The 21,023-nt window shown below is 34.7% G+C and overlaps 1 protein-coding gene across 2 annotated transcripts; it reads right to left on the reverse strand.

The window, feature by feature from the left end:
• Nucleotides 1–139: 139 nt before the first annotated feature.
• LOC117633463 (calcium-transporting ATPase 10, plasma membrane-type) lies at nt 140–20,062 on the reverse strand. Of its 2 annotated transcripts, XM_034367095.1 has the most exons (35): nt 19,817–20,062; nt 14,532–14,699; nt 12,514–12,630; nt 12,392–12,434; nt 11,507–11,616; nt 11,287–11,418; nt 11,077–11,166; nt 10,686–10,755; nt 9,798–9,868; nt 9,624–9,707; nt 9,457–9,534; nt 9,305–9,376; nt 7,790–7,873; nt 7,623–7,705; nt 7,435–7,543; nt 7,269–7,324; nt 6,986–7,028; nt 6,798–6,881; nt 6,261–6,398; nt 6,087–6,152; nt 5,892–5,990; nt 5,048–5,158; nt 4,541–4,711; nt 4,395–4,454; nt 3,418–3,582; nt 3,195–3,311; nt 2,909–3,007; nt 2,602–2,739; nt 2,417–2,517; nt 1,739–1,784; nt 1,486–1,623; nt 982–1,089; nt 808–899; nt 599–698; nt 140–485 (listed from the first exon to the last, which is right to left on the reverse strand). In XM_034367095.1, the coding sequence occupies exons 2-35, from the start codon at nt 14,685–14,687 to the stop codon at nt 474–476; spliced, it is 3,243 nt and encodes a 1,080-aa protein (XP_034222986.1). In that variant the 5' UTR covers nt 14,688–14,699; nt 19,817–20,062; the 3' UTR covers nt 140–473. The 2 variants fall into 2 exon arrangements, with proteins under 2 accessions (XP_034222986.1, XP_034222978.1); XM_034367087.1 differs by lacking the exon at nt 19,817–20,062 and having other exon boundaries at nt 14,532–14,890.
• Nucleotides 20,063–21,023: the final 961 nt, after the last annotated feature.

Below are 21,023 nucleotides of genomic sequence, written 5' to 3' on the forward strand. Positions count from 1 at the left end.
GTGGATTAAAAATCATTTCATAACAATCGTAAAATAAGCGAATCATTCCGAGTCCATTTAAAGAGCAAATGCCCTGGGCTTAAAACGCAAGGCACCATGCAAGACCACACGGTAAATATAGGAGAGCAATACAACGAGATTTGAACCATTACACTTTCCCAAAATGTAAAAAAGCAAGGTTGCGATATTTCTTTGCATATAAACAAATCCATCATCCCAAAACATGTCAAACTATAAAAACACAAATCACTAAGTAGATAAAAACTGCACAAGTGAAATCCGGTCATCAGAGACCAAACCAACTATGTCTTCTTTGAAAAGCTGAATTACTGCAAATATATGTCCTACGTAACAAAAGATTAGTTTGTGATTTCTGTGAAATATGATTCGTCGTGTTAGCCAAAAAAAGGGAAAATGCAGATACAGAAAACTACGAAAGCTGTTGATGTAACTGCTGTACACCTCCACACTTCCTACTGACTAACCTGAAAGACAAGCAGCAAGTGAATATTAATTGGTGATCACAAGCTTAGAACATAATAATTCGGCCTTAATCCCCCGGAAAAGGAGAATACAAAGAGGCATCCCTCATTCTTACCTCTGGACTCTTTTTTCGCCGATGAAATCTTCTTGTGAAATACTTGAAGAATGGAGTTTCGGGAACAGGTATCAATTTCCCAACAACAGCAAGTGGCCAACTGCAAGGAGAACAAAGTTGTGTTAAGCAACAAATGAAGACAACTACGGAACAAATAATATCATTGTAAGTTGTAACATCAAACTCTAGTAGTATCTGTACGGACTCACCTGATAAAGGCAATAACAATAGAAATGAGCCAATGATTCCATTCAAGTTTGACTGTTTTAGTAAACTTCCCCAGAAACTCGACGATGATAACCTAAAGAAAAGCAAGCGAATGTCAAAAAATTTAAACACTCATCAAAGCCCCCTGGGAAAAAATGAAAGTATTAAAGTCTCACCTGAAGTACAAGTGTTATTGCCACTATTCCCATAAAGAGACGGTTCTTAGTAATTCCTTTGAATATATTAAACTCATCAGGCTTTCGAGCATTGAATTCATTGAAAATCTGCGAATTAAAGATTGTCACTTATTAAGGTCATAATGTAGCATATCTCATCCAAACTGGAAGAGAACACATGAAGTGTTATGTCTACAAGTACAAAAGAATAAACCCTAGTCAGACTCAATCAACGAGTAAAAAACATAAACAAATCCACACAAAGTTCCTTATAACAGAACTAACAAATTACAGAACATTTTTTACAGATCAACAATTTCACTTCACTTTCGTAGAAATTTAGTGCAGAACTTCACATGGGAAACAAGTTATTTCAGCAGATTGCTCATATCATAGTCAAGGATCTTTTAGAAAATTGTACAAGAAAAATAAAAACCATGAACACGTGTAGATATCGGATACCAAAAACAAGTGTTACTGTTCTATTAAACAGTCATGACGTACTTGACAAAGGACGAAGGCATTGAATATCAGTGTATTCTTCAGCTTGTTAGCATGGTCTCTGTTGGGATCATGTGTCAAACGCAGTATACTTATCCCACGAAAGTTGAGGATAAGCAGGACGATGACTTGGTAGAAAGCCTGAGTTCAATGACAACTTATCAAAAATACAAACAAGGCGGATTCTGTAGCACAACAATACACGGTAAAGAACAATAATACATTAGTTTACATAAACGCCAGAAAAAGAACGTACCTGAACCAACAAGTTCCTCCACATTATATTTGTTATAAGAGGCTCTCTGCAAAACAATGTAACCATAACTGCATTACTATTACCATCAGAGACACAAATAGGGCATCCAAATTTCATCAGTCTGCTTAGTGACATCAAAATTTAATAGATATGGGCCAATTAGAGGTCACCATATTCAAAACAATAACACAATATACCTAATCACTAGAGAAAAGAAAGTAAAACTATATCTTGACAGAAATTAATGATCTGAAAGTAATTAGTTCCTCATGTTCTGTGCACAAGAGACAATACTAAATATGATTTGGAGCATCCTTCCCAATCCCATGGATGCAAGTAACTAGAATGAATATTCGTGACAACTTTTTTTGACACGGACTTTTAACCTAATTAAAACACATTTTGGCACAAACTTTGCGCCATAGCTGTGATCCTAACCATGTTTTGGTAGTCATAAACAAGATCAAGTTTTCTTCTCATATATTTTCAACTTTCCAGGGTAGAGAGATACTGTACCCTAAAGAACTTTAAAAACAGCTAGATTTAATCGAAAAATAAATGAATAAAAAAGTGAAAAATATTCAGACATTTTTGGCAATTAACATAAATAACAGTGTTTCAGTGATGATACGTTTTTTTGTTGATTTTTAGAAGGCAGCCACCACTACAGAAACTTACTTTCGACCAACAGGGGTTCTGTCCATCAAGTGATCTGTAGGAGGCTCAGTAGCCAACGCTAGTGCTCCAAGAGTATCCATGATAAGATTCACCCACAGAAGCTGCATCAAGCACAAGAAAAAGAGTCCACAAGTGTACACACAGAGAGAGAGAGAGAGAGAGAGAGAGAGAGAGAGAGATAATACCTGAACAGCATTTAGTGGAACATCACCAGAGGAAATCGCTGCCACGACATTTATAATTAGTGCTGCAACATTGACTGTAAGCTGGAATTGGATGAATTTCTGAATATTTGCATATACAGATCGACCCCATCTAACAACCTACAAGCATTGAGAAAGAACCAATAAGTCATGTGTGACTTTAACATTAAAACGGTGAGAGGTGAGAGAGTAGAAGTAATACAGAAGGAAATAGTAATAAACAGAAGAAGAAAAAACCCCAAAAAACCAAAAGTTAGTATATGTAATTTGGTTGCATAGTATTCCTAACCTTCACAACTGAAGCAAAATTATCATCCAATATGATGATATCTGAACTCTCTTTGGCAACTTCAGTCCCTTGAATACCCATAGCAAGACCAATGTCGGCCTGAACTCAAATGTGGAAGATTCCAAACAAAACCATTAAGACATAACATCAAACATTACCAACGAATTAAGATAGGAAAAAAAAAGAACGAATAAACTACAAAGTACTACGGTGATTGTAACCTTAATAACTGCTTCGATAAATAAAATAAAAAGAAAGAAAAAGCAAGTAAAAACATCTGAGAGACCTCATGCAGTGCAGGAGCATCATTAGTGCCATCTCCTGTAACAGCAACAACATGTCCCCTTCTCCTCAATGCTTGCACAAGCAGAAGCTTGTCATTGGGGGAAGACCGCCCCATCACCTGCACGTTAAAAAAAAAGATTTAACTCCCTAAAAATTTGCCATGATACTTTAATTCTTAAGCATGCATGCCAGGAACTATCTGAACAATACACAAGTATTCATACCGAAATCTTCTCAGCATACTCTTCTCTCTGCCCATCAGAAAGGTCACGAAAAACTTTTCCCTCGATGAGATTTGGCACAGTAGCATCTGAATCAGAAGTAAGTATGCCACATTCCAAAGCAATTGCTTTTGCAGTTTGAACATTGTCGCCCGTAACCATGCGCACCTACATGTTTATAAAGTTGGAAGGAGAACTTTAAAAATACAACACCCAATCGTTCATTTTCTAACAAGAAATATTTCAAAGCATGACCATAAAATAATTATGAAAACCCTACCACTAACAATATGTAAAAAATAGTGAATTTTTTTTAAATAGCAAAAACATAACCATGGTGGGATATACACTGAAAGGCATCAACCACATAAAACTCTTGCAATTATAAAGCCAAAAAGAAACCACATCCAGAAATATCCAATTGCTCACTTTCTGACAAGAATATTTAAAAGCATACCCAGCAAATAATTATGAAAATCCTACCACTAACAATATTTGAACAGTACAATAGTAAATTTCTTAATAAAACAAAAAACAAAAGATACATGGCGGGATATACATCGACACAAACACCCACCTCAAAAAGCACGTGCATAGATAAAACCAAAAAATAAAGCACATCAAGAAACCATTCACATAATGATCTTACAGTTAGTGGAAAACGACTTCCTTTTGCCCAAGTGTAATAGTCAAACTAATGACAGTTTTTAGGGGTAAGGGAACAAGCGGGAGGCTAAACATATTATTCCACATAAAATAGTATAATAAATGAAGAGGCATCAGACAACCCTATGACAGGAAAGTAGGCCTTCCGTTGTTGCACAATCACAGTTGAACTTAAGTGTAAAAAGCTGAACCCTATTGGTCTTCTCCAACCTTCCAAACACTCTTCATCCAATTATATAAACACCCCTCCATATGAACAACAAAAATTCACAGGATAATTTCAAATATGGAATTGATATGTCACTAAATAATACCTTAACACCAGCTTTTTGGCATAGTTGCACTGCATCTCTAACCCCTGGCCGACAAGGATCCTGCATTTCATTATTGTGTACATAAGCTAAACAAACTAAATGTGAACGCAAATTTAAAAAGCAAATAAAACTTATAGATGCACTACCTTAATACCAACAATAGCAAGCAGAACAAGGTCGTCATCAGGCAATGCCCACAGAGCTAGTTGCTGTTCATCAGTCGGAACGCTTTCTAATTCATATGATCTATATGCAATAGCGACACAACGCAAACTGCGAGCAGCCATATCCTCAATGGACTCCCTGAACATCATTGACTGCAGACAAAGAACTTCATTAAAATGAACCATTTGATAAAATCTTCCAAAGTCCAAGGTCAACATAAAAAATACAAACTAGTGAGAACATTAGCCTAAGAACAAACTTGTACAACTTAAATTAGGCTCTTATGCATAAAGAGATGTTAAACTGTCTTGCCAGAATAGAAAAATTGTAATGCATGTGGAAATCATCACAAGCAGTAAAGGAATGACTAAAATATAAAGGAAAAAAAAACAGAGAATGTATTACGCATGTCCCATTCACTGAAAAACCACAGAAATCAACAACTATCATGTAACTGTTCTGTAAATGTCACTATAAATTTCTCCTACCTTGTCATCATCCATTGCTGCCAACTGATCATTTGCATCAAGGTACTTTGTACATGAGGCCAATACTATTTCAGCAGCCCCCTTCCAGTGTATATGAACTTCAGAATTGGGCTGTAAATATTGAAAGGAATCAAAAATTATTTAGACTTGAGCATGGATGAAAAAGAAGTTATCCAAAAATCATAGTATTGTAATATTATTTCCCATATCTGTAAATCATATTCTCAGGCTTAACAGGCTTTTTACTAAACAGCGTACAATAAAAGGTCATCTAGATCCCTGAAATATATGTTGCATTCAAGGGGGTAACAAATAGGCACAGCAACGCATGTGTAGTAATTAAAATATAACTTGTAATGTACAAACTTAAAATGCCACATGATTTATATAGTATATAAGCAAGAAAACTTTATGTGGTGGAAATTTTCTCTTGCCAGAGCATGTAAATCTGGACAATTGAGTGGTTTGACTCTTGCATGATTGTAGGGTCCAGCTTCAGTCCCCATGAGAACATCACCCCTATATGCCATATCATGTTAAGAAAAGATCTACCATAACTAAAACTTTGCTCACAGAAGCCAAGTTTTCCGGGAAGATATTTACTAGTAAAAGCTCAATCAGGAACTAACCATACAGACAGATATAACAAGAATAATGAGAATGTGGACAACAATAATAATCTATCACCAAAGGCTAATGGCAAAGTATACCTACGTTGCCTCCCCAACCCACCAATAAATTTATTTATTTGTTTAATTTAAATGTCTCTTCAAAGCATTATCACTACTGTGAAGATTGCAGCATAAATGATTGGTCACAACAAAGAACAATTAATCAACTTTACCAATTTAACAGCAGCGCCACCTCGCTTTTTCTCAGAGTTGAATGGGAACACATGAAGAACCAAAGATTCAGACTTGATGGCTTCAAAATTCATTCCAAGCTGCAAACAAATTAATAGTAACCAATGGATCACTTAAAAATAAAGTCACATTAGAAGTAGCAGAATAGATGACATTGGAAAACCAAAAGAAAGAACCTTGATTCCCCATTGCAGAATTGCCTTTTCAGTTGGTGAACCAGAAACTTCTATATCACCACCAGTCTAGAAAAAAGAAGCAATGGCAAATTGTTACAGTGTGTAAGCCTTTTGCACTCATATTCTGCTAGACAAATCTTACTAAGGAAAGAAACACAGACACTTAAAGCATACCTCAGGCACATAAACACTGCCAGTTGTATTCAGTGCAATGCCTTCAATAAGCAAAGCTGATAGCATTGGAGACAAGTCTGACTTATTGTCAGAGATATCAATTTTCTTCCCACCAGTAAAAGCCTCAACCACAGTCATCTATACTCAAACAAAATTATCAAAAAAGAATCAGTCATTAGCAGCACTTGCCTAGTCCACCAGCATCTTCCCCAATCTCTGCACAATAAAAATAAATTTTCCAGAAGTCCCAGAACGCTGCTTGTGCTCACATCCACCAGCGTTTTTCTTACAACAACCAAACAAACTAATCTCAATTTGGCCTTTTTTAACTAGGGCAGCACTTTGGTTGGGTTGAAACCTCAATCTAGCTTTCATCCTAACTTATCTAATTGGTAACAACTCTCCAGCTTCATCGTCATAAATCAACAAGGAAATAGACACTCTTTCTTCCATCACATTATAACCTAGCTTCCTCCTCCCAAAATTAATGAAGAACAAAAAGGGAAAAAATAAAGCCCATTGTAAGTTATAACCCACCTGGTTCAAAGTTAAGGTTCCAGTCTTGTCACTGCATATAGTTGTGGCAGAACCCATTGTTTCACATGCAGAAAGCCTTCGTACCTACATTTAGAATTCCATCGTTTTCATTTTATTATATGCTTAACCACAAAGTACATCATCTACAAAATCTATGTAGGAATAAAAATGAACAAAATTACACATACCAAGGCCTTATCTGCCATCATTTTTCTCATCGAGTAGGCAAGCCTGTGACGTAGCCAAAGAATAAAAGGGAAAAGAAATGAGGAATGTAGAGAGATAAATGCATACAATACATATATGCTTTACAACAAGAAAAAATAAAGTTGCATCAACAAGAAGACAGAAGCATATATTATTCTTTCTTTCACTGATATCAGGTTACTCAGTATAAAGCACATGGTTGAAGTAAAAAATAAAAAATAAAAAATAAAAAAAGTTCTGGCACAAAAGAACGAGCACACTTACGTCAAGGTAACAGCTAAGGGAAGCCCTTCGGGAACGGCAACCACTACAATGGTGACCTAAAATATTTTCATAGTAGTCAAAATCACACTTTTCTATTTACAATAAATAACTAGGTAGACAACGACACACATATTGACTGCAAATAACTAAGTAGTTATTGACATACTGCTATAGTAACAATCTTAATGGCTCCATCTATGGCATCTCCAAATTTAGTCTTTCCGGCCTCAAACTGAGGAGTTCCATTTGCATTTTTTGTATGGCCAGTAAAGTATCTGCACAAATTATATTATGCAATCTTAAGTCAACTGTCATGTCGTGGAGAAGGGGTCGCTAGCAACGATCGGAATATACCTGACCAATAGGACAACCAAGACAGCAAAAGCTACTGTGAGTCCGACAATTCCAATAAAAGTAGCCACCCCGTTTAAGCGCACCTATTCATTGTCATCCATGGTTCAGCACAACATGTCATGCATAAAAAGAGAATTATTTCAATATAACGGTTCATTAAAGCTGACCTGCAAAGGGGTTTCTTCACCAGTATCTTCTGAAATACTAGCCATGAGCAATCCCCATTCAGTATTAACCCCAACACTGGTTACCTGAAGAAACATTAATAATAAAAAATTGAATGTTCTATTTCAACATTACATGCTCAACAAATAAAAGCAAGCCTTACAAAAACAAAGAATCAGCAAGCAGACATGGAATTTCAGATAAGCTCGACTAACTCAAGGAAAACGAAGTACCAGACACTGAAGATGAAAGATACGAAATAATCTACATATATATTTACACAAAAATCCACACTTTTTTACACACTTTTCCCCCCCTAGATAATGAGCCATCCAAGGGTTAGAAATCCACCAAACTTAATTCTTACAAAAATATAATATTCCTTTATTACTTTTGAAAATATTATCTCTACACCACCTGCTTTTCTTTCCCCATCTTTCCCTCTCAGTTTCTCTATTCCTGATCGTAGAATTAACCAGAAATTCCAAATATTGGAATAAAAAGAAATATCTCGAATGCTTTGTTTCCTTCTTACATCTGTTGTTTATGTTTTTATCTTATTTGATTATGATCTCAACAAGTACAGCCAGTCATTTAAAAATAAAATTGTGAAGAAGAATTATTAAAACAGACAGTAGGAAAACATACTTTGTGGGTAAACTTCGGTTTCTTTCAAATTCATGGGTTTCTCAAAACAAAACAAAAGAAAGAAGAAAAAGTCTTCGTTGTAAATGAAATTCAAGAGTCAAGAAAGATCCATATTCAAAATATGGTTATAAGGCGGGTGCTCTATAATCTGGTAATAGGAAAGTTGATTATATGCCAAATCCAAAAACAGAGGTTTTTATGTAGTTGCTGGTTGTTTTCTGGGGTTCTCCCTTCTTGTTCATGTAGCACCAAGAGCATTCTTTTTAGCATCTTTTAAGAGTCCAGCCATTGAATATAGGCCAATGAAAGTTCAATGTGAACTACTAGATTGAAGATTAGGGGAGCTTACTGTTTTCCTAATGGAGTTTGAATGAGCAGAAGAGAGAAACCAAGTTAGAAAGAGCTTGACCAAAACAAAAAAAGTTAGGAGAAAAAACGATGTGCCAGAAGATAGAGAAAGGAAGGGCATGAGAATTTAGGAAGGATAGAGGAGAGAGAATGTAAAAGCATTCAGTGTCAAATTTGTTATGGTAATCACAATTAATTATTATAATGGATGCNAATCTGAACCATTGAATGTGATTAAATCTAACGGTTTGAAATGTGTGTACTAATTTGTGTCAAAAATGTGTCCCCCAATCCTAACCCATGCGAAGAACAAAAGACGGTTGACCAGCAATACTTGTGCTACAGCTATGGTGGCTTTTTATAAAACATAAATAGGGTGGTACTCAGAAAAATATCATATCCTAAGCAGCCTTTAATAACCTTGATATGACTCCATAGCTTCCAAGATAGTGCACTACATGAAGGAAGGAAAAATAGTTGCAAGTATTGAAAAAGGAGAAGAGAGATATCTAAATCTTTACCAGCATAGTACCATTGCCATCTGCTACTTTGCAGCCAGACATTAGAAATGGTTCCTTGGAGTCCTTACGAACCTGCAACAAAAAATATAATTTACAGAAAATAAAAAAAGGCAATGTTCAAACAAGGCTACAAAACAGGCATAAAGACTCACAATCTTGCTCTCTCCTGTCATGCTTGACTCATCTATCGCAAGTGAGTGACCGCTTATTAAAATGCCATCAGCAGGGACCTAAAAATAGAATCAGAATATTAATAAGTTTTGCATTTGAAATGCAATCGTAAAATATACAACAAAAGTTTACTAACAAACACTCATACCTGATCACCGATGTTAAGGGGAACAACATCACCAACAACAAGATCATAAATTGAGACCTCAACTCGTCTGCCACCTCTAATGACCTGAACATTAACTCCAAAGATGAATTCCAGTAAAAGAAAATAAATAAAACCCCAACAAATATGAATTGTAATGCAACTAGAGAAGCACACCTCCAACTGTATATTTCTCTTTTCCTCATTTAAATTCTGGAACTGGAGAGATTGTCTGTAATCACTTATGGCTGCACGTAAAAAGTGCAGGAAAAACTTATGAGAGTGTATACCAGTTTTGGTTAATAAATGCTCCCATATATATTAGAATTCAAGTAATAATACAACCATATATGCTCATCAATGACAAATGCTTAAACACACCACAAAAAGAGAATACAAAAGATAATAGATGATTAAACACAATCCAATGTAAGAATCCCATTACTGCCCATCAGTGACACGAATAGCAGCCCTACCCCCTCCAATGAAGACACGGATACAAACAGAGTCCCCTCCTATTGAGGGATCCCTCAAATAAACACCTAGTAGCGTTTAATGCAAATTTTATTTCAACGATCCGAACCGTCCATGTTTTAAGTCTTCATTCAAAGATCATCCTTGCAAAAAATTACCAAAATCGGAAACCATTAAGACATCTAGTTGTGATCAACAAAATCAATGATCCCGGTAGTTAAAGAAAACATTAAAACTACAACCATCAATTAAGTGGTCAAATGATTTCGAATTCAAATGATTTTTTGCAGGAATGATCTTTGAAGGAACACCTCAAAAGTAGATGATTTGGATTATGGAAATACAGTGTATGGGTCCCACAAGGGTGTCCCCATTATATAGTGGGGTGGGGGGAGGGAAGAGAGAGAGAGAGAAAGGACGTAAATAAATCTTGAGTTCAAGACAGTGTCAAGTAATAAGATCCAATCTGCCAACCATGATGAGTCTTCACTGAATTAAACATTCAACCACATTTTTAGGAACACTCACAAAACCTACGAGGGACATGCATACCTATACATACATATTCAATAAGCGTGTCCATTCAAATACCTGTGACAACAATAACAAGGATAACTGCAAAAGCAATGCTGCCCCCATCATACCAACCATCATCTATACCCTGTAAGCAACAAGGAAAATATAAGGCAAACACCATAAACAAATTATTCATCTTTAAATTAAATAACTAACGGGATTCACAAGGAATTATGATATCATTTTTTCCGAACATATGCCACTATGAAATTGTAATATCATGGCTTTAATAGCATATGAAATCATCTATCCTATTTACAAAAGACAAATCATGCGACAACAAAAAATCAGACTTCAAAACAAACAAAAGCAGAAAGGCTTTGCAAGTGGCAGATACTCATAAGACTAGTTTCATATCCTAAACTGATAAAGAGTGAAGCTATTAAAAAGGTAATGTCATGCTCACCTCTGTCTTTATACCCAGCACTAAGGAAGCCACTGCAGCTACCATCAAAATTATCAGAGTAAGATCTTGCCAAGCTTCCCAGAGAAATGTCTATCATACAGCACAAGGAAATAAAATAATATTACATCACAAATCTATTCTTTCTTTCTTTTTTCTAATTATTTCCAATACATAAAACTTGAGAAGTTCATAATTATAACAAAAACTTACCCAGAAACTCCTTGCTTTTTTTTTAGGATACGTGTTTGTTCCAAATGCATTTTTACGTTTCAGTAAATCAGCATCATCTCCATGAATTCCCTTGTCTAGATTTGTTTTTAATAAATCTCCCAGCCCTTTGACCTAATGTAAGAGAACAGCCAAGAAAAAATATAAGCAACATTGTTTATGTACCAAGTCAAATCACTAAAGAAATTTTTAGTAGACTTGCCCCCCCATATTGTTGCAGAGCAGGAAAATTATGATCCCTCGTCACCGAAACTAGTTGCTCCTGTCCAATTGGAAAATCGCCAGCAGAACTTGGTTTCGGTGGTACAATTCCTAAAAATAAGAAACAGCGAGTTAACTATAAAACTAACCGAAAGAAGAGTGTTACTAAACACAGATTCATATATGACATAAATCTACAACAGTCCAAAAACAAGAATGTAGCTTTAGACATTCTATAACAATTGATTCTTCTTCAAATATAAAACTGTGAACAAGAAATGATGAGAGGATCACGAGATCAATCCCATAGCACTTATTCCAGACCGACAAACAGGGTATTAACCTAAAATGAACAAAATTAAAATTCACTTTTGGAACATATTCAACGGGATGTATCAAACATCAGTTTGTCATCACATAAGCTACAAGAAGAAACAGTGCAAAACAAAACGGCTTCCAGGATTTGAAAAAGAGCTACAGAGTGTGTTATTGAAAATAAAAAAACAGAAACCCCTGTACCAGATACACATGGCTAGAAAGGATGGAAAAGGAGCAGATAATAAACGAAACGAAAGAAGAGTGAAGCAAGAATACACCCCCTGGTCAGAACTGAACAACGGCATTATGGCATTAGTTGGTTATTAGCATTAAGGGAACCAATTGTCGTAAATGAAACAAAGAATAAATTATTCCGACTAGGTATAATGCTACTATTAGATTCAAATAATTGAAGCATGGAGCAGTTTCCAGAAATAACCCGGGCCAAAGGAAACCAAAGGATAAAAGAAGATGCAATTCAAACAACATATCATGATGTCCTCACATTTTACTACATATGATACTTACAAAAATTTAATCGTCAAAGAAAATACAGGAAAAGAAGTACCATTCACTTGTTGGTTTCCAGCCTCTTTGAAAAGATATGCAGCCTGATAATTAAAAAATCATAAATTAGAAGAACAATAGAACATGAGTCATGTAATACACATTTGTTTTCAAATGAATTACTCGTATGGCTTGTGCATGTGCTCTAATCTTCCTCAGTGTCTGCTGCTTTTCTTCTTCCTTCTTCAAGTCTAAGGTGTATCGAAATCGACGAGAAGCATTCAGCACAAGTGCCGCTTGCTACAAACAAACATAACATGGTTTAGCCAAAACCTTGATTGAAAAAAAAATTTCCTTCCACTAACAACTATAACTAAGCTACCAATAGAGAATTTCAATTATCAGTCAAAATATACAGGGAACCCAGGTAGTACAATTTGACTTAACCGAGGTGGTTCAGGGACTCCCACCAAGCCTGACACACATTCATGGAGAAACCTACCATTGGTGCACAGCCACTGGCATCTAGGGTAGTAAAGCCCTTAACAGAGTGGCATCGCAATGGACCCAGTGAGTGCTTTGTTTTGGTTTTTCTTTGATTTTGGAACCAATTGTCACATATTGAAAACCAGAAAAACCCAAACTTAGCTGAAAATTAAGTTCACTTTTGGTAACAATTTTGTAAAACAAAATTCACCCATCAACAGATTTTCTTGTTGATGATCTCATTCGACTTTTACCAAAACATGAATCTTGACGTATTACATATATATGTTAGTATTAAGTAATCTGCGATAACTGATATATAAAATGAAAAAACCTCTCTTGTGAGATGGTCTGGCTATGTTGCCAAAGTTAAAGTTTGTGGTCCAGATCTATAGTCTGGCAACATAACATGCCAAATATCTGAGAAGAAAGCATTACCTTGTATCTATATATACACATATACTAGTGCACTTTGTTGTTGATATAATAACTTTTAAGTATGACATATGAATTGGTATCATTATATATGCATTAGTATTATAATTATGTATGTTTTTTTCAGCACTTGTATCTGAACTCTTAATTTTCATGCACCTGTCATATAATCGGTACTATGGGATGGATTATACTTTTTTCTCTTAGATCATACACGCCAACATTTCCTGGGGCAAGGTCAGCACCACAAAGTAGCCTCTGCTAGTGCCTCCTTATACCTGTTTACATCCATAACCCAGCACATTGTATTCGGATTGTTGATTAAATACTCCACTCCTTTATTGATAAAGGGACTTGTACACATGCAACGGCACAAAAGGATTTGTTCATTTATTTAGCTATTGTAGGATGCAACAGTCCTTGAGATATAGGCCCAGTTTCAGACAGGTAGAAAAACTAATAAGCACATCAAAAAGGAGCGTACATAGCTTATATTTTCTCAATATGCTCGACATTTTATAGACTAATGTGGCATAGCTTAAACATGAAGCAGTACGTATTATTCCTATCCACCGTATGTAGAGGAGCTAATAGTCATTCAGCACAATTTCTCATGGTTAAATAAATAAATAAAAGAATTATGCTGCTAATAGCACCTTAAAATCATCATAATACCAAAACTATCATCCAAATTCTTTACCATTTCACGTTATATTGACTTTGTTAGTGAAAAAAGAGAGTTAATACCACTCCTCCTTCTACATCAAAAATACTCTTTCAGCCAACATTTTTCCACGTCTTCTTTCAACTGTACATGCACTACTTCTTCCAATTTTGGACCTACTGAACCTAAATCAGTTTTAAACAGACCCAAAGCCCTTTTCCTAAAAATTTGAAACTACACAAGTCCAGATCCAGGGGACAATTACTATATATAGAAACTTACCATACAACACCGCAAACACAACCAAAAAAACAAAAAAACAAAAACAAAAACAAAAACAAAAAAGGAAAACTGAAAAATCAAACGCTTTAATCTCCCAACTCCGGATGAGAGTAAAAGTGTAATTTGACAAAAAATAGAAAGAAAAAAAAATGTTAACCGACAAATGAACACATGAGCCTAAATAGACCGCCCAAATCAACATAATCCATAACCATACATACAGAGACAAAGAACAAGTTGCAGAAAATATATCAATAAAATTAAATCTACAACAGCAAAATAATGTAAAGGACAATCAACAAAAAAGCAATATCAAATTGAAAGGTAAACATACCCTCCAACGCTTGAGGCGGTCAATAGAAGCATCCTTAGTTCTGGCAATGAAAAAAGTACTTGATGAAGACTCTTCATCGTCCGAGTCACCGGCCTGACGGAGTCCGCCCTCCAAATCTGTACGTCGTCTATACGGCGAGCCTCTTGATTGACTCATGTTTCACAAAACCTGTCGCAGGAGAGATGGCACCGTTAGCTTCTTCAACCTCTGAGCACAAACCGCAATCAAAAATTCTCTCTCTCTTCGATTTCCACTATCTGAACCAAACAGAAGCTTCCAAATCTGATTCTACTTCAAAATTTCTCAAATATTCAAAATACTTCGCACTTCTCTGAACTATCTAACCCATTTCACGTCTGAAATTCACACCGAAAACAAATTGATGCAACTTCCGGTTGGATAGCTCTAGTGATTTCTCGAATCATCGCTCTCTTTCTCACACTTTGTCACTCTAGAAAACGCCTCAACTCTCCGTTCTCTCTCTAGCACAGCTGGTTCCAAAACGTTCACCGCTAAGCTTTGGGCTATTGTGTTGAGACCTGGCAATATTGCGGTATCCGTGTGTCGCTATCGTGTTAACCCGTTAGCCACTCGATATGCAATCGTGTCGTATCATGTCAAATCGCCAATACCTATCAACCGTTAAACTCAGGGCATTTTTGTAAATTTATATCTCTATCTTTTTTATTTTCTTTTTTCTTCTTCTGTTTTCTTCTCCTTCGTCTCTTCCTCCCCCATTCCCCCGTTTCTCTCTCTTCAAAACCCAACAACCTTTGAGCTCTCTTCTTCTCTCAACTTGAGAGTCTCAAGCAGCTACCACACCGCCCAACCACCGAATGCCAGGTCTAGTCACAACGCTCCGATTCCTCAGTGCATTACCGCCGTACAAAAGTCTATCTTCGTCTTACTATCTATCTGTGTCCGAGGGTTAAAATGGTGATTATACACTAAAGGACCTTAAGGAAAAAATTTAAAATAACCTTGAGGACCTCAAGGACTTAATAAAGTTAGAAAAATCAAACAAAATTAAAATTACTGTTTTGCACTCACCTAAACCCACAACAAAATAAAACTTATCTAAAACCCTGATAACTTCGTCTTCTTCTTAATATTTATTCAATCAATACTTATAGCAAAAGAATAAACTATTATCAATGTGTGCCGACATACAAAGATTTTTGTTGTTGAACTTGTCTTCTTCTACTTCATATTATTCCTACTACTAAATGGAATTTCGAGGATTCTAGTAAAAAGAAGATTTTGATAGCGTTTAGTTTTGTAAATTAAGCGAATTCATGCACTAAGTGTCCATTTGGCATTACTTATTTGGAGTGATAAGTGATATTTTAAAAATTTTGAGAAGCCCAACCCATTTGGTAAACTATGAGAAAATCACTTATGGTTAAAAATTAATGTGAGATAAAGCTATAAAGTTAATGTGATACTTTCATTTTCTAATTATACTGGAATTAGTTTCGAAGAAGCGTTGGGTTTAATGATTATGCGAGAATCATTTTCTGATTACTTGAGAAATAGTACTAACAATATTTTTAACAAAAATTTTACCAAACGTCAAAATGCTTTCTCTCATTGCTGATTTCTCTCATAGCAAATCTGACAACGATTATTTTTATAGCATAGCAATGCCAAACTGGCTCTAATAACCAGCTAATTCTTAATTTAGTAAACTTCTCTTTTCAATATTAAAGTGACTATAAATATGAATCTCTCATGATTAAATTAAAAAGAAAAAAGAAACCTCGAGATCCATAGCAACAAATTAATGAACAGCATTAACATACCATGTAATGGACGATACAGAAGAAATACGAATTCTTAGCAAAAAGTATCACCCACCAAATAATTTAATGATTTGAAATGTTGATGACACAACATAACAATAGAATGTACCAATGTGAGATATCAATTGAATGAGCGTTTTAAGGGCATGTTTACTCCTCAGTGGAGGTGGATAATTACCAAAATAGGTTCAAGGGTAAAAAAGAGTGCCACAAAATTATCCAAATAAATATTGACATTTATTTATTATTTTTGGGTATTTCTTGTTTTGTACGCGATGTGATTCGAAGAAGTGACCGACTTCAGCCGAATTTGGATCGCTTGCCGTTTCGGCAACAGGAAAAAAAAAAACGCGTTTGTGGTTAGATGTACGTTTCTTTCCGCGTTTTCGTGGACGGCGGGTGGGTCGCACGTTCGCGGTTTAATGCTGCTGGTATGAACGTCAGAGTGCTACTTTATTTTCTTTTTCGGTTTTCTGTGTGTTCAAATATTTACAATAACGTAAAAAAGCATTTTTGATTATTGTGTTTTGTCTCGAGTTGAATTTTAGTCGCTATGTTTTGTTTCAATTTCAACTTTTGTTGATGTGTTTTTAATTTTCACAATTTAATCATTATGTCTCTGTTAGGAATTTTATCAGTGTGGTAATAATTAATTCAGATAAAAATTCTGATTTACAATTTGGGGAAAAATAATTTATTTCTTTTCGAGAAAAATACTATTGGGGTGTAAAAAATGCCATATGGGATTCTCAATTTAATTTTAATTTTTCATGTTTGCTTGATAGATAGAGATTGAATCTCAAAGAATTTTGAGGCTTTTAAAAATATAAATTTTGAATTTATTTGCTTCCTTATTTGAAATCCAAAATTTGATTTCGTAATTTTCACACCGTTTAAGTTGTGAAAATTATCCTTAAATTGCTAACAAAACTAAACACAGTGACCAATTTGGAAAAAAAAAAAAAATTAAACACAAATGACCAAAATTAAAATTGAAACAAAACACTTAGCAAGAAGTTTCTTGAAAGTCAAAGAATTAATCAAATTGTGATGTGGCCAATGAAATTTTGACGTGTGCGGGGAATATTTACTTCTAACATGACATATTATACAAAAATTCTTAAAGAGTCTATTTGGAAAGAAAAACTCAAAACTAACTACTTGTCAATTTTTAATTGATTTTGATTGCGTTAAAATTGTCTAAGAACTAATTAAAAAGTGACAAATGACAAGTGACTAGTTTTTGAATTTTTTTCTCTAAATAAACTTTAACAGGATTTTTGTATAATATATGATATTAAAATGGACTTATTTATAATATATAAAAAATTTCTCTCTGTTGAGGTTACCGACAAAAGAAAGAATGAAATGCGATACAGCTGGTTAACGTGGGAACAAGTTCCTCAAGTAACAATTTTCCCAAAGTGGAATTTGTCCATGATTAACTTGTTGATGAAAGGATGACAAACTTGCCAATCATGGAAAGGTTTTTTGAGTCGATCCATTAGACAGTTTGTCCATGATAATAACAATGATGCGAAGGTTCAAGGTGGTGTGGCAAAATGATGAAAATTCAGTGTCGACGAGTGGAAAGGAGGTGCAAAAGGTTCAAAGTTTTGGTGTAAGACGTGGATAGGGCAACAGCAAGGCAAAATATAGGGCTGCCTTGTGGCAATAAGAAGAAGCAGGCAAAGACAGAAAAATGTTATATATAAATGAGTGGTCTATTAAATCACTATCTGATTCTATGATTCACTCAAACGTGTAAAATTTGTCTATTTGGGATGCTGCCACCACAACGGATTTGGAAATGAGATTGGTATCAGAAAAGAGAATATGATATAATAAGATAAGGCAAGACCATTTTAATACCAAAGAAAAGTTTTCTAATGGGGGAAATCGTAATATGCACTCCTCTGAAAGCATATTGCATTAGTCTAGATCTACTTGATGTTTTTGGATGAGAAAATTTAAAAGTACTGAAAAACTTTTAAGTGTTAGAAGTTCTAAAACATGAAGCATAATGGGACTTAAGTAGTGTTTATTTCTATGTATGTAGTGGGGATGGCTCTATATGAAGGTGGTGGAGATGCCGGTCGATGTGATGCCGGTGGCCGATGATTGAGGCAGAGGAGGTGGCGGTGATGGTGAGTTTGAAGAGAAATTTTTTTTATATTCTTGCGTGGGTTGGTGGAATAAGAATTTTGGGCAAGAGAATGTGTTTGAGGGGAGAAAGATAACGTGTGCCTGTTACTTTCGAAAGGAGACTAATCACCACACCAAAGAAAATTAAAGGAGAGTAATTAGTGCCATTATCTTTGGATGACTAAGTATATATGGAGGTGGGTGGTAGTGGTCTACTTTTCCTTGAAACTTTTCCCAAAGCTAAAATTCTATGTGAATTAGGTCAGTTGTCAAAAGTAATGTGTTCATGAGACTTCTATTTGCTCTTTCTTAAAGCAAGTCTAGACTATTTATAAAAGAAAATTTGCAAAAATTGTTATCAAAATAAAATGAGTGCAAACACACACCTTTTGAATTCTGTCATTTAAAAAGAAAAAGAAAAAGAAAAAGAAAACCTTTGAATCGATGTAAATAAAACACAATGGAATTTGGTTTTGGACGGTTCAAATGCTTGAAGAGTGCTCTAAATCCCTTCACCAATATTCTTCTTCTGTTTTCTTTTTGTTTTTTAAAAATAAAGATAACTTACAGTCTAGCTACTTCCTAGAAGAAGAAAAAGAGGAGATGTCTTTTCAAACAGAACAATAGTTGGTACAGTAGGCCAACGACTGGCCTACATGGTTGGTTTGATGGTTGTACCAAGTACACGGATCCTTTTAATTTCTTTCTGGCCATGTCTTCTGAATTTTCAGAAATGGTCGAGGTTTTTTCTTCTTTTTGTTTCCTTGGTAAACAAAACGGTCAATTTTATGGAAATATTCCATTAACATTGGTGTGAATTGATAAAACCAACTAATATAAAAATAATAATAATAATAATAATAACTAAAATAATTCAGGATTATTTAGTTTCAGTTCTCGATTGATTCAAATTATATAGGTCGGCGCATGGAATATTTTCTATGTTTTGTTTTTGGTTTACAAGGGTATGGAATTTCACGTCAGGGTGAGCTCCAACATAGAGAAATACATTTGGATATGTTCTCAATGAGCAGATTGTGGAAGACAATGCCTATAAAACAGTATATAAACGACGAACACCAAGATCGAACCCTCGAAACCAGACAAGAAAATGGCATTTTATTCGAAACGAAATGAAGAAGAAATAATTAAAAAAACCATGGAAGATCACTAGAGAGACAATATGGGTTAATGCATGCTTCAAGTTTTGCTTTATATATGTATGTCGCTTTCGTTCTTCATGGTTTTGTTTTCATTCAATATATTTATGTTTTTTCTATAAGAAAGGGATGAATTAATACTGTGAATTCAAAAGATGATGAGGAAATAAAAACGTACCAAAAACTAATTGGCAGAATATTCAGAGGAATGCACTTTATCTTCAGAGAAAACAACGTCGTTGATGATCAAAATATCTGCATCACCATCACCAAGAAGATTTGAGTTCTTATGAGATGGCGTCTCCTTCTTTCCAATATATAATCTAGCATATATGTATTTATTCTTCTTTAAGAATCGCACGTAAAAGCATGCAATTTTCCAACTCAGGCGACTTGGATACTGGATACAGCATTTACGTACAAGTTTTGTTTTTAAAGAGTTAAAGCCTCGCGTGCTACACCTTTTATAACGGTGTAAAGGTACAAATAAATATTCGAACAACAAAAAAAAGTTTTATATATATTTATTCATTTATTTATTTTGTTGGGGGCGAAGTTAGATGGGGGTTTTCTCCTACACAAGGTGTTATATCAAGGCCGAAGTTAAATATTCTAACAACAAATCAAAGGTCATTTTTTACTGGATTATATCTTTATTTATTTTGAAATTTTTGGAATGGTCAGGAACACCCATTATTGTATTTACATAGTTTTTTTTAAGAGACAAAACCATATGTTTTAATATTCTTATTGCTAAAAAGATATTGTGATATTTTTAGTCGACATGTTAGATTCAGACTGATAATCTAATAAATATCGTACATGACAAACTATCTAGCAAGGGATCAAATGATGATGGACACGTCTCTCAAGCTTTATATGGGAATTCATTCTCATCTGAATTGTTAATAAGTCTATTTTAAAGTTCAATTTTAACTATAAAGACTATAACATTATTTTAGAAGTTTTTTATTTATTTATAAATTTGTACTTCAATCTAAGAGGGAGCTATAATGAATAGGAGCCAATATAAATAAAGTTTTTTGTTTCAAATGGTATTAAAATATTAATAATTAAATAGAAGGAATTACATGGAGTCCCTTTTTCTCGTCTCAAGGTTTCCCTATTTTAATAAATAGATAGGTTAAACAACATGCTATTGTCTTCTAGCTTTAATTTTCTCTTTATAATTAACAACTATATTATACACGGGGATCCCATTTGGCTTTAAGAAGCTTTCAAGGAAGGTATAAAATTTCCCAAAGAATTAATGGATTATATATGTGGCCATGCAAGAGTGTGACACCATAAGAGTTGTCGTCCCCACACCACCATCTTTATTACTTGTGTGGCCCTTTACTTCTTGTGTGGTTTTGGTAGTGTTG

Source organism: Prunus dulcis, chromosome 1, assembly GCF_902201215.1.
Source record: "Prunus dulcis chromosome 1, ALMONDv2, whole genome shotgun sequence".
NCBI lineage: Eukaryota > Viridiplantae > Streptophyta > Magnoliopsida > Rosales > Rosaceae > Prunus > Prunus dulcis.

Bases quoted from the DNA above. Each gene is read 5' to 3' on its own strand.
- LOC117633463 (XM_034367095.1), bottom strand. From the start codon at position 14,687: ATGAGTCAATCAAGAGGCTCGCCGTATAGACGACGTACAGATTTGGAG. The intron at 7,874-9,304 runs GTAAAGATTTAG...ATGTTTCTTCAG, and splicing joins ATGGCAATGGTACTATGCTG to GTAACCAGTGTTGGGGTTAA. The intron at 7,544-7,622 runs GTATATTCCGAT...TAATTTGTGCAG, and splicing joins TTGGTTGTCCTATTGGTCAG to ATACTTTACTGGCCATACAA.